Source organism: Heteronotia binoei, chromosome 2 (assembly GCF_032191835.1).
Source record: "Heteronotia binoei isolate CCM8104 ecotype False Entrance Well chromosome 2, APGP_CSIRO_Hbin_v1, whole genome shotgun sequence".
NCBI classification, from domain to species: domain Eukaryota; kingdom Metazoa; phylum Chordata; class Lepidosauria; order Squamata; family Gekkonidae; genus Heteronotia; species Heteronotia binoei.
Genome location: NC_083224.1, coordinates 188493940 through 188508872, shown reverse-complemented (window position 1 = coordinate 188508872; position 14933 = coordinate 188493940). Strand labels below are relative to the sequence as shown.

At 46.4% G+C, this 14933-nt stretch overlaps 1 protein-coding gene across 1 annotated transcript in view; it reads left to right on the top strand.

Annotated features, from left to right (window-relative positions):
* The first annotated feature begins 10209 nt into the window (after positions 1-10209).
* SUGP1 (SURP and G-patch domain containing 1) overlaps positions 10210-14933 on the top strand; it is a 41362-nt gene continuing 36638 nt past the window's right edge. Inside the window, exon 1 of the mRNA XM_060232693.1 lies at positions 10210-10293. Within this exon, the coding sequence (XP_060088676.1) occupies positions 10269-10293 (25 nt within the window). The 5' untranslated portion in view covers positions 10210-10268. The remainder of the gene's footprint in view (positions 10294-14933) is intronic.

Below are 14933 nucleotides of genomic sequence, written 5' to 3'. Positions count from 1 at the left end.
TTGAATAAAACTTTAGAATCATAGAGTTGGAAGGAACTTCCAGGGTCATCTAGTCCAACCCCTCCTGCACAATGCAGGGAATTCACAAATACCTCCCCGGTTACCCTACACACACATCCCCAGTGATCCCTGTTCCATGCCCAGAAGATGGTGAAAACCTCCAGGATCCCTTGGAGAACAATTGCTGACTGACCCCAAAGTGTCAATCAGCATTTTCCTGAGCATGTAAGAAAGGGCCACAACAAGAACTAAGGATTGATGCAACCCTTCCCGGAAAAAGGTAAAAGTCGGATCTACACGGATCTTCATGAATTCATATGATTTTTACATTGAAATGAAATCAAACCACTTTAATCCTATAGATCCTGTCTTAGACTATAGGCAGGACCACAAAAACCATGCCTCCACGAATTCGTGGCGCCTCAGCAATGCAAAAACTGGCTTCCAAAGCACGGATCCTCATGAATTCATATGATTTTTATGGAAAAATGAAATCAAACCACCATTATGTTGTAGATCCTGTCTTAGACTATAGGCAGCACCAGAAAAATCATGCCTCCACGAATTTGTGGTGCCACAGCACTGAAAAAACATGTTTCCAAACCACGGATCCTCATGGATCCTCATGATTTTTGCTTTGGGCCACCCCAAGATAACCAGCCAATCACATATCATGTCCATGGGCAGATGTTGCACCACAGAAATCGTGGATCCACGTGTTCGTGGCAGCGCCAGGGACCAAAAACTTGCTTTTGGACCACGGATCCTCATGGATCCACATGATTTTTGCCTTGGATCCCCCCAAGCCGTCCATCCAGTCATATATCATGTCCATGGGCACAGCTTACACCACAGAAATCATGGATCCACGGCTTCGTGGCAGGGCCAGGGACCAAAAACTTGCTTTTGGACCACGGATCCTCATGGATCCACATGATTTTTGCCTTGGATCCCCCCAAGCCATCCATCCAGTCATATATCATGTCCATGGGCACAGCTTACACCACAGAAATCATGGATCCACGGCTTCGTGACAGCGCCAGGGACCAAAAACTTGCTTTTGGACCACGGATCCTCATGGATCCACATGATTTTTGCCTTGGATCCACCCAAGCCGTCCATCCAGTCATATATTATGTCCATGGGCACAGCTTACACCACAGAAATCATGGATCCACGGCTTCATGGCAGCGCCAGGGGCCAAAAACTTGCTTTTGGACCACGGATCCTCATGGATCCACATGATTTTTGCCTTGGATCCCCCCAAGCCGTCCATCCAGTCATATATCATGTCCATGGGCACAGTTTACACCACAGAAATCATGGATCCACGGCTTCGTGGCAGCGCCAGGGACCAAAAACTTGCTTTTGGACCACGGATCCTCATGGATCCACATGATTTTTGCCTTGGATCCCCCCAAGCCGTCCATCCAGTCATGTATCATGTCCATGGGCACAGCTTACACCACAGAAATCATGGATCCACGGCTTCGTGGCAGCGCCAGGGACCAAAAACTTGCTTTTGGACCACGGATCCTCATGGATCCACATGATTTTTGCCTTGGATCCCCCCAAGCAATCCATCCAGTCATATATCATGTCCATGGGCACAGCTTACACCACAGAAATCATGGATCCACGGCTTCGTGGCAGCGCCATGGACCAAAAACTTGCTTTTGGACCACGGATCCTCATGGATCCACATGATTTTTGCCTTGGATCCCCCCAAGCCGTCCATCCAGTCATATATCATGTCCATGGGCACAGCTTACACCACAGAAATCATGGATCCACGGCTTCGTGGCAGGGCCAGGGACCAAAAACTTGCTTTTGGACCACGGATCCTCATGGATCCACATGATTTTTGCCTTGGATCCCCCCAAGCCATCCATCCAGTCATATATCATGTCCATGGGCACAGCTTACACCACAGAAATCATGGATCCATGGCTTCGTGGCAGCGCCAGGGACCAAAAACTTCCTTTTGGACCACGGATCCTCATGGATCCACATGATTTTTGCCTTGGATCCCCCCAAGCCATCCATCCAGTCATATATCATGTCCATGGGCACAGCTTACACCACAGAAATCATGGATCCACGGCTTCGTGGCAGCGCCAGGGACCAAAAACTTGCTTTTGGACCACGGATCCTCATGGATCCACATGATTTTTGCCTTGGATCCCCCCAAGCCGTCCATCCAGTCATGTATCATGTCCATGGGCACAGCTTACACCACAGAAATCATGGATCCACGGCTTCGTGGCAGCGCCAGGGACCAAAAACTTGCTTTTGGACCAAGGATCCTCATGGATCCACACGATTTTTGCCTTGGATCCCCCCAAGCCATCCATCCAGTCATATATCATGTCCATGGGCACAGTTTACACCACAGAAATCATGGATCCACGGCTTCGTGGCAGTGCCAGGGACCAAAAACTTGCTTTTGGACCACGGATCCTCATGGATCCACATGATTTTTGCCTTGGATCCCCCCAAGCCATCCATCCAGTCATATATCATGTCCATGGGCACAGCTTACACCACAGAAATCATGGATTCACGGCTTCGTGGCAGCGCCATGGACCAAAAACTTGCTTTTGGACCACGGATCCTATTGGATCCATATGATTTCTTCTTTGGATCCCCCAAGCCCTCAATCTAATCACATATCATGTCCATGAGCAGAGTCTGCACCACAGAAATCATGGATCCACGTCTTCGTGGCAGCGCCAGGGAACAAAAACATGATTTCGGAGCACGGATCCTCTTGGATCCACATGATTTTTGCTTCGGATCCCTCAAACCCTCCATCCAGTCACATATCATGTCCATGAGCAGAGTGTGCAACACAGAAATCGTGGATCCATGTCTTCGTGGCAGCGCCAGCGACCAAAAACTTGCTTTTGGACCATGGATCCTCATGGATCCACGTGATTTTTGCTTTGGACCCCCCCAAGCCCTCCATACAGCCACATGTCATGTCCATGGGCATAGTTTGCACCACAGAAATCGTGGATCCGTGGCTTCGTGGCAGCGCCAGGGACCAAATACTTGCTTTTGGACTACGGATCCTCATGGATCCACGTGATTTCTGCTTCGGAACCCCCAAGCCCTCCATGCAATCACATATCATGTCCATGGGCAGAGTTTCCACCACAGAAATCATGGATCCACAGTTTCGTGGCAGCGCCAGAAATCAAAAACTTGGTTATGAACCACCGATCCTCATGGATCCACTTGATTTTTGCCTTGGATCCCCCCAAGCCCTCCATACAGTCATATATCATGTCCATGGGCAGAGTTTTCACCACAGAATTGGTCGATCCACGGCTTCGTGGCAGCGCCAGGGACCAAAACTTGCTTTTGGACCATGGATCTTCATGGATCCACATGATTTTTGCGTTGGATTCCACCATGATTTTTGGCAGACCTTGCACCACAGGAATGACAGGTCCATGGCTTTGTGCCGGTAACAAGGAGCCAAAATATGGTTTTGAAGTGTGGATCCTTCTTGATCTTAAAGTTATTTGCGTTGGATCAAGGAAAACTCGACATTATACCACATGTAACATCCATGGTCATAGCTTGCTGAACAACTATCACACATTCACAATTTTATTGTTCACCACACTCATTATCCATCCAGATGTCACGTCTATGTCCAGCGTTTGCAAAATACAAATTGGATTTCGAGTACCTTGTATGATGTCACAGTGTGGTTACATACTTTGAAACACTTAATCTTCATGAGTTCTGTGACTTTTCATTTTTGAATAGTTGGGCTCATCATGCATGGTCCCCCTGAGGTTTCTTTCACATCACACAGCACGTCCATGACCACAGAATAACCCACGAAAACCTCAGAACACTGCCAAGATGCCAAACACTGCTTCAGCTACTTTGAGGCTTGTGCATTATGACATCACACCAATGTCTACAGGATGACCAAACAAAAAAAATCTGTAATGTCTCTACCTTATCAAGGACACCACAGTAACATGAGAAATCAAAATCATGTCCGTACCTTTCACTGTAAATAACTGCATTCTGAACTTTCTGATGCCACTGAGTTGCAAACTATCCAAGGCAGATATTGTAATGGTCTTATCTTTGACTTCAAAACATCTTGCTCACTAGATAGAGGCCACCAAATTAGAATAATGGAATCATAGAGTTGGAAGGGACCTCCAGGGTCATCTAGTCCAACCCCCTGCACAATGCAGGAAACTCACAAACATCTCCCCCTAAACTCACAGGATCTTCATTGCTGTCAGATGGCCATCTAGCCTCTGTTTAAACACGTCCAAGGAAGGAGAGCCCACCACGTCCCGAGGAGGAAGCCTGTTCAACTGAGAAATTGCTAACGATCAGGAAATTCTTCCTGATGTTGAGCCAAAACCACTTTTGATCTCAACCGCTTCTGCTCCTACCTTCCAGGGCCGCAGGAAACAATTCCACACAAGGCAAACACAATTTATCACCAAAAACCAAGTGTCCACATCATGTTCAGTGATTGTGTCACTTTACTCTGCTGTGGTTAGGACCCTACCAGACTACTGCGTTCATTTTGGGGCACCACAGGTTAATAACGAAATATGTCCAGAGGAGGGCAATGGAGATGATGAGGGACATGGAGACCAAGTCCTATGAGGAAAGATTGAAGGAGCTCGGTCTGTTTAGCTTGGAGAGGAGACAACTGAGGGGTGATATGATCACCATCTTCAAGTACTTCAAGGGCTGTCATATAGCGGATGGTGTGGAATTGTTTTCTGTGGCCCCAGAAGGTGGGACCAGAACCAATGGGTTGAAATTAAATGAAAAGAGTTTCCAGCTCAACATGAGGAAGAACTTCCTGACCATTAGAGCGGTCCTCAGTGGAACAGGCTTCCTTGGGAGGTGGTGGGCTCTCCTTCCCTGGAGGTTTTTCAACAGAGGCTAGATGGGCATCTGACAGCAATGAAGATCCTGTGAATGTTGGGGAAGGTGTTTGTGAGTTTCCTGCATTGTGCAGGGAGTTGGACTAGATGACCCTGGAGGTCCCTTCCAACTCTATGATTCTATACAATTCTATTATTTTAGTGTAGAACAGGGGTGGCCAACAGTAGCTCTCCAGAAGTTTTTTGCCTACAACTCCCATCAGCCCAGCAAGCATAGCTGATGGCTGGGGCTGATGGGAGTTGTAGGCAAAAAACTTCTGGAGAGCTATCGTTGTCCACCCCTGGTGTAGAATGTCAATTTGGGGACACTGCTAAACCAGGAATAAAGGTCAACTGTGAAATTGTTTTCCAAGACTCCTATCTTTTCATAAGAGGACCCATGAGGATCCGTGCCTCAAAATCATGTTCTGGATCCATGGTGCTGCCACGAAGCCATGGATCCATTATATCTGTGGAGCAAGCTCTTTCCATGGACACAACATGAGATTGGATGGTGAGCTTGGGATGAGCCAATGCAGATATCATGAGGATCCATGAGGATATGTGCTTCAAAGCCATGTTTTCGCTCCATGATGTTGCCACAATGCCAAGGATCCATGATTTCCAGGGTGTAAACTCATGAGGATCCATGGTGCAAAACCAAGTTCTTCTTCCATGGTGCTGCCACGAAGCCGTGGATCCATGATTTTTGTGGTGGAAGCTCCGCCCATAGACATGATATGCGATTGGATGGTGAGGTTGGGGGAATCCAAGGCAAAATTCATGAGGATTCATGAGGATCCATGGTCCAATACCAACTTTTTGGTCTCTGGCACTGCCACGAAGCTGTGTATCTATGATTTCTGTGGTGCAAGCTTTACTCATGGACATGATATGTGATTGGATAGTGAGCTTGGGGTGGCCCAAAGTAAAAATCATGAGGATTCATGAGGATCTGTGTTCCAAAAGCAAGTTTTTGGTCCCTGGCGCTGCCATGAAGTTGTGAATCCACAATTTCTGTACTGCAAACTCTGTCCATGGGCATGATATGCGACTGGATGGAGGGCTTGGGGGGCTCCAAAGCAAAAATCATGTGGATCCATGAGGATCCGTGGTCCAAAAGCAAGTTTTTGGTCCCTGGTGCTGCCACGAAACCGTGGATCCATGATTTCTGTAGTGTAAACTGTGCCCATGGACATAATATGTGGCTGTATGGAGGGCTTGGGGGGATCCGAAGCAGAAATCACATGGATCCATGAGGATCCGTGGTCCAAAAGCACGTTTTTGGTCCCTGGTGCTGCCACGAAGCCGTGGATCAATGATTTCTGTGGTGGAAACTCTGGCCATGGACATGATATGTGACTGTATGGAGGGCTTGGGGGGTTACAAAGCAGAAATCACGTGGATTCATGAGGATCCGTGGTTTATAACCAAGTTTTTGATTTCTGGAGCTTCCACGAAGCCGTGGATCCATGATTTTTGTGTTGTAGACTCTGCTCATGGACATGGTACGTGATTCCATTGAGGGCTTGGGAGGATCTGAAGCAGAAATCATGTGGATCCATGAGGATCCGTGATTCAAAACCAAGTTTTTGGTCCCTGGCGCTGTCATGAAACCATGGAGCCATGATTTCTGTGGTGTAAACTGTGCCCATGGACATGATATGTGGCTGTATGGAGGGCTTGGGGGGATCCGAAGCAGAAATCACATGGATCCATGAGGATCCGTGGTCCAAAAGCAGGTTTTTGGTCCCTGGCGCTGCCACGAAACCGTGGATCCATGATTTCTGTGGTGTAAACTGTGCCCATGGACATGATATGTGGCTGTGTGGAGGGCTTGGGGGGATCCGAAGCAAAAATCACATGGATCCATGAGGATCCGTGGTCCAAAAGCAAGTTTTTGGTCCCTGGTGCTGCCACAAAGCCGTAGATCCACGATTTCTGTGGTGTAAACTGTGCCCATGGACATGATATGTGGCTGTATGGAGGGCTTGGGGGGATCCGAAGCAGAAATCACATGGATCCATGAGGATCTGTGGTCCAAAAGCAAGTTTTTGGTCCCTGGTGCTGCCACGAAGCCGTGGATCCATGATTTCTGTGGTGGAAACTCTGGCCATGGACATGATATGTGACTGTATGGAGGGCTTGGGGGGTTCCGAAGCAGAAATCACATGGATTCATGAGGATCCGTGGTTTATAACCAAGTTTTTGATTTCTAGAGCTGCCACAAAGCCGTGGATCCATGATTTCTGTGGTGTAAGCTGTGCCCATGGACATGATACATGACTGGATGGACGGCTTGGGGGGATCCAAGGCAAAAATCATGTGGATCCATGAGGATCCGTGGTCCAAAAGCAAGTTTTTGGTCCCTGGCGCTGCCACGAAGCCGTGGATCCATGATTTCTGTGGTGTAAACTGTGCCCATGGACATGATACATGACTGGATGGACGGCTTGGGGGGATCCAAGGCAAAAATCATGTGGATCCATGAGGATCCGTGGTCCAAAAGCAAGGTTTTGGTCCCTGGCGCTGCCACGAAGCCGTGGATCCATGATTTCTGTGGTGTAAGCTGTGCCCATGGACATGATACATGACTGGATGGACGGCTTGGGGGGATCCAAGGCAAAAATCATGTGGATCCATGAGGATCCGTGGTCCAAAAGCAAGTTTTTGGTCCCTGGCGCTGCCACGAAGCCGTGGATCCATGATTTCTGTGGTGTAAGCTGTGCCCATGGACATAATATATGACTGGATGGATGGCTTGGGGGGATCCATGGCAAAAATCATGTGGATCCATGAGGATCCGTGGTCCAAAAGCAAGTTTTTGGTCCCTGGCGCTGCCACGAAGCCGTGGATCCATGATTTCTGTGGTGTAAACTGTGCTCATGGACATGATATATGACTGGATGGACGGCTTGGGGGGATCCAAGGCAAAAATCATGTGGATCCATGAGGATCCGTGGTCCAAAAGCAAGTTTTTGGTCCCTGGCGCTGCCACGAAGCCGTGGACCCATGATTTCTGTGGTGTAAACTGTGCCCATGGACATAATATATGACTGGATGGATGGCTTGGGGGGATCCAAGGCAAAAATCATGTGTATCCATGAGGATCCGTGGTCCAAAAGCAAGTTTTTGGTCCCTGGCGCTGCCACGAAGCTGTGGATCCATGATTTCTGTGGTGTAAGCTGTGCCCATGGACATGATACATGACTGGATGGACGGCTTGGGGGGATCCAAGGCAAAAATCATGTGGATCCATGAGGATCCGTGGTCCAAAAGCAAGTTTTTGGTCCCTGGCGCTGCCACGAAGCCGTGGATCCATGATTTCTGTGGTGTAAGCTGTGCCCATGGACATAATATATGACTGGATGGATGGCTTGGGGGGATCCAAGGCAAAAATCATGTGGATCCATGAGGATCCGTGGTCCAAAAGCAAGTTTTTGGTCCCTGGCGCTGCCACGAAGCCGTGGATCCATGATTTCTCTGGTGTAAACTGTGCTCATGGACATGATATATGACTGGATGGATGGCTTGGGGGGATCCAAGGCAAAAATCATGTGGATCCATGAGGATCCGTGGTCCAAAAGCAAGTTTTTGGTCCCTGGCGCTGCCACGAAGCCGTGGATCCATGATTTCTGTGGTGTAAACTGTGCCCATGGACATAATATATGACTGGATGGATGGCTTGGGGGGATCCAAGGCAAAAATCTTGTGTATCCATGAGGATCCGTGGTCCAAAAGCAAGTTTTTGGTCCCTGGCGCTGCCACGAAGCCGTGGATCCATGATTTCTGTGGTGTAAACTGTGCCCATGGACATGATATATGACTGGATGGATGGCTTGGGGGGATCCAAGGCAAAAATCACGTGGATCCATGAGGATCCGTGGTCCAAAAGGAAGTTTTTGGTCCCTGGCGCTGCCACGAAACGGTGGATCCATGATTTCTGTGGTGTAAACTGTGCCCATGGACATGATATGTGACTGGATGGAGGGCTTGGGGGGATCCGAAGAAAAAATCACATGGATCCATGAGGATCCGTGGTCCAAAAGTAAGTTTTTGGTCCCTGGTGCTGCCACGAAGCCGTGGATCCACGATTTCTGTGGTCCAACATCTGCCCATGAACATGATATGTGATTGGCTGGTTATCTTGTGGTGGCCCAAAGCAAAAATCATGAGGATCCATGAGGATCCGTGGTTTGGAAACATGTTTTTTCAGTGCTGTGGCGCCACCAATTCGTGGAGGCATGATTTTTCTGGTGCTGCCTATAGTCTAAGAGAGGATCTACAACATGATGGTGGTTTGATTTCATTTCACCATAAAAATCATATGAATTCATGAGGATCCGTGCTTTGGAACCCAGTTTTTGCACTGCTGAGGTGCCACGAATTCGTGGAGGCATGATTTTTGTGGTCCTGCCTATAGTCTAAGACAGAATCTACAGGATTAAAGTGGTTTGATTTCATTTCAATGTAAAAATCATATGAATTCATGAAGATCCGTGTAGATCCGACTTTTACCCAGACCCACCCTTCCCCACCTCCTTCTCATGACCTGCCTAATTCACAGAACCAAAATTACTGTCAGATGACTATCTTTCTTTGTTGACCTTAAAGATGCCACTGGACTCAAACTAAGAATAGTTTATCTGTATTATTATTGTTGTGTCCAGTAGCAAGTTAACAAATCAATTAGTATTATTAATCGAGTTAACAATAATCGTAGAAATTATCAGAAGACCATAGTTTGAATCCAGTGGCACCTTTAAGACCAACAAAGTTTTATTCAAGACATAACCTTTCGTGTGCACTCACACTTTTCCAGAAATTAACCAGCGGTATTAAACTTGAAACGAATTATCAACAAGAGAATCCAATTGCTTTTGTTTATGCTTTCCTCGCGGATGTGCCTAATGGGATATGTAGTTTCTACACGTACATTCTACACTACAGAGTGGAACGCTCGCGATATATTGTCTCTGCTCCACGAGAACACACGCCGCAGACGACTCGCCTCCCGCGAGGACTGATGGGAAACGTAGTCCGTACGTTTCCCCTCCTCGCCTTCTCAGCAGAACGCGGGACACCGTAAGAGCAGAAGAATGTGAAACGAGCACGATCATCTCAAAGAAATAAAACATAAATACAGAAAGTCGGAAGGACGAGACTCCGGCCGCTTGCTTTTCTTCCTGCGTCTCGAATGCTAAACTATTACCCCCAGCAACCTTTGCCTTTTCGTTTGCCCATAATCCATTGCGGCAGTGCTTCCGGGGGGGGGCAGCGCAGTACAGGAAGAGGCTGGCGTGCGGTGCATTGTGGGCTAGGGGAGAGGTGGGGTCATTTTGGGGAGCCATGGACAACAATCGAGATGTGCCAGGTGAGTCCTAGCTTCAACCCATTCTCAGCCTCCTCCCTGGTTCTCTTACTCCCTCCCCCACAACCGTTGTGTGGCCTAATTCTGCATATTCGTAGTTTTCCTACTGATATTACCATCAGTCTCATCTCCCCGTCCTTTTCTGTCTGGCCTGTGCTTAGGGCTGCCAGTCCCCAGTTTGGGGGCAGAGGATCCCCCGCTTTGGAGGCCCTCCACCCGCTTCAGGGTCACCAGAAAGCGGGGGTGGGGAGGGAAATGTCTGCTGGGCATTATTCCCTGTGGAGACCGATTCCCATAGGGAATAATGGAAAATTGATCCACAAGCATCGGGGGGGGGGCTGTTTTTTGAGGTAAATGCCCCAAATCTGCAGTATAGCATCCGATGCCCTTCCTCAAAAGACCGTCCAAGTTTCAAAAAGATTGGACCAGGGGGTCCAATTCTATGAGCCCCCCCAAAAGCTGCCCTTATTCATTATTTCCAATGGAGGAAAGACATTTAAAAGGTGTACGGTCCCTTTAAATGTGATGGCCAGACCTCCCTTTGGAGTTCAATTATGCTTTTCACAGCCTTGCTCCTGGCTCCACCCTCAAAGTCTCCTTGCTCCACCCGCCCCCCAAGTCCCCAGGCATTTCTTGAACTGAACTTGGGAACCCTACCTGTGCTATATTTTGCCCCAAGGTTCTTGTTACCTGTGGCTGGCTTTAGAAATGCGCCTCTATCTTTCCCACACAGGCGAGTAATCTTCTGGCAACCCTTCCCCCTTGAAAAGGCAAAGCCATAATAAACATTTTAGCTTCTACTAAAATTTTTATTATGGCTTTCCAAGGGAGGGCACCAAAAAATGGGAAACTTGTTGAGGTAGAGTTGTTGCGTAATAGGGAGTCAGATGTTGTGGTCAGAAAGCTGGCTTAAAGTTGGATTCAAATCCCTGACTTGCAATGTTCCTTGTAATGTTTTCCCCTTCTGAGTAGAGTAGTTCACATCCTGAGGTGAATATGACTGCTGTAATTGACAACAACCTTTAATGGCATACAGCAGTATCACAAACAGACAAGGAAATAGTCATTAACACTTCTTAATGCAATCTCTCCTCTTGGTGGCCAGATACAGAAATTTGGTTACTGTTTCTATAATCACATGATAGAGAGTGGGGGGAGGTAAATCTTCCTCTTATCAGGTTGGTTTTCTTGGTTTCTTAGTAATGGCTCCAGAAGCAAGGCTCGGAGATCACAATAATGAGTACAATGCAAAAGGATATGAACCAAGATTTCTATGTTGTTGGTGGCACAAGAGCATAATCTATCAACGCATGGGACTGCTGTAATCTTAAAACAGGCAATGCAAGACTCTGCATGGATCCAGATTGCTGCTGAGCGGGGCTTGTGTTAATGAGTGGCCGTTCTCACACGCACAACTTAGGGAATGCTGCCTGCCATTGAGCTTGCTGCTAGACACTGGGCCACTTGCTCATTCTCAGCCTTGCAGGATGGAATGGGGTGAAAGGGCCAGGATTCCAGGAGTAAGGAGAAACAAACAAACAAAAACCTAATTTTTGTTAAGAGGATAAGGATCATATCCAAGTTACCTTAAAATAGAAAGCTTCTTAGTTCTGTAGAACTTGAGAGTCTGCTCTCTCGCAGTAGTCAAGATTACCTGGATATGAAAAGCTATTACATTGGATTGATTGGACTACTTATAATCTTCTAAGGGCACATTTGATGTGCTTGAGTTTGGCTTACTAGGAGTGGGTAATTCATTGCAGAAAGGAATTCTCTCTCTCAGAGCTTTCAAAGGCGCGCATGTGCTGTGCGTCTTACGTCACTGGTGGCTCACCAGTTGTAGATGGCCCGTTTGGACTTTGATGGGATTATAAATTGCCATTGCTCCATGGGAACAATCTAAAAAATAAAAGTTTTATTTCTTTGCTTTTCTGTTTTCATCAGGTTATCAAAGTTGCTAATAGATTAAAAACATAATAATGTCTTAAAAACTATTCAAACCAAATTAAAAACACACATTAAAACAATTACGACCAAAGCTAAAATGCGTATACAAAAACATAAAAAACATTTTTTAGACTTTATTTTCTGTTGCAAATGGAATTACAAGGTCCTGAAATGTAAAGAACATCTGAACTATAAGGAACTTCTTTTGCTGGTGTGTGAAAGAGGCAATCCCCCCCAAATAAAAACTGAACTGTATCCTCAGTATTTTCTCAGTATTTGAATTGTATTCCAGTATTTGCTTATCCTTGTTGTACAGGAATAGCTATGATTTGATAATTTGTCTTACATAAAAGTCTTCATGTTACATAGTGTTTAGAAATAATATTGGAGAATTAAATATATGAACTCCTTGTCCTGAACCTAGTATTTATCAGTATAAAAGAAAATATTCCATAATCCATTTCTTCCTGTTTTTTCGGTGGAGGGGGATGGGTTTGGGTGTATGGCTGGCTTCTAATATTAAAGATCTATATAGAGATTAAAACTGGAGTTTGGTAGGTGGTCAGTATTACAACTTCCTTGGTTTAGGGAAAAAAAGTTATGATTCCCAGAGTTATTTTCCTTTTGGAAATATACTCATAAAATCGACAAGGCAAATTTATGGCACAACCAAAGGTAGACTTACAAACTTTACAAAGAGGAACATTGGAAGGTGGGTCAGTATTTCTAAACATAGCAAATGATTAACATGTAACCATATGGAAGGCCGTTCATAAGTGGACTCATGCACGAAATAAGGGATAATGCATGGGATGGAGAAAGTAGAGAAAGAAGTACCGTACTTTTCTCCCTTTCTCACAATACAAGAACTCGTGGGCATTCAATGAAATTGCTGAGCAGACAGGTTAAAACGGAAAAAAGGAAGTACTTCTTCACCCAAAGGGTGATTAACATGTGGAATTCACTGCCACGGGAGGTGGTGGCGGCCACAAGCATAGCCACCTTCAAGAGGGGTTTAGATAAAAATATGGAGCAAAGGTCCATCAGTGGCTATTAGCCACAAAAAAAAAATTGCCACTGTGTGACACAGAGTGTTGGACTGGATGGGCCATTGGCCTGATCTAACATGGCTTCTCTTATGTTCTTAAGAAGAACCTTGATTTAATCTTCATTCAAGAATGTAATTTAATTCTATTGCCCAGGGGTTTTTTTGTAGAACAGCAGGAACTCATTTGCACATTAAGCCACACCCATTGACACCAAGCCAGCCAGAACTGTGTTGCTGCTCAAAAAAAGCCCTGCTGTTGCCTGATATTCCATAGTATGCTTCTACAGTAAAAATTATAAGGAGAGACTGTATAAGACTTAATATCCCAGTGACTGAGGCTGTAATTGATATCTGGACATCTTTCAGAAGGATTTTAAGCTCAGGTGTTTCATATTGAAGAAGAAGAAGAAGAAGATATTGGATTTATATCCCGCCCTCCACTCCGAAGAGTCTCAGAGCGGCTCACAAACTCCTTTACCTTCCTCCCCCACAACAGACACCCTGTGAGGTGGGTGGGGCTGGAGAGGGCTCTCACAGCAGCTGCCCTTTCAAGGACAACCTTTGCCAGAGCTATGGCTGACCCAAGGCCATTCCAGCAGGTGCAAGTGGAGGAGTGGGGAATCAAACCCCGTTCTCCCAGATAAGAGTCCGCACACTTAACCACTACACCAAACTGGCTCTCCTATATATTGCAGTGCTCCGTATTTAATGTATGCTTTGGAATCATGCAGCTTTGATCAGCTTTGTATTAGAGTCTTAGTTGTAATCCTTAACGTGAATTCTTTCCTAAATTCAAAAATGAAATAGCAAAATGGTTTCAGTTTTTTCAAATACGTTGCCTTATCATGGCAGATCTTGCATGTTTTGGCCATGTCCAACAGTAGAAACATTCTGGTCTATGATTCTTGCAGATAATTCCATGTTGCAGCAGGGGTCCCCAGTGTGTTGGCTGTGGTGCCCACCAACCCCTTTTCTGGTGCCCTCAAAGTAATTTTTAAAAAGTGAGTGTGTGGTAATGTGGGGCTGTTGCTCAGCAAGACTTCTGATTGGCCACTCAAGAACGGATTGATTGTGCAAATCAAAATAAGGTCTCAGCAGGAGTTGTTACCCCAGTGTCGCTTTTATTTTCTCCAGCCCCTCTTTCCCAGTGTATGGTTCTCCCCTCTTTTCTCCCCTGCACATGGGTTTCCTCTGTGGTGCTCTGCCTTCTGCAACAGGCATTTTGTAGTTGGCCTACCGCCCTGTGTTAGAATTCCAGGGGTGCCCACAAGTTCAAAAGGTAGAGAAAAGGGGTGGCTAAACTTGCTTAACGTGAGAGACACATAGAATAAATGTCAGATGTTTGAAAGCCACAAGACGTGCATGTCAGATGTTTGGGAGTGAAGGAAGGAAAATAGATGGGGGCAGGAGAGAGAGAGATGGAAAGAAAGCAACTTTAAATGCATCCTCCAAGCCACTGGCTTGGCTGGGAGAAGTGATTTTAAAGAGAGAAATGCCTGCTCCAAGCTGGCTGATGGGGCACTGGGGGCTTTGAGAGCCACAGAATATGTGTGAAAGAGCCCCATGTGGTGAAAGAGCCACATGTGGCTCCTGAGCCACAGTTTGGCCACCTCCGGTTGAGGACTTCTTTATTACAGGAATGATCATC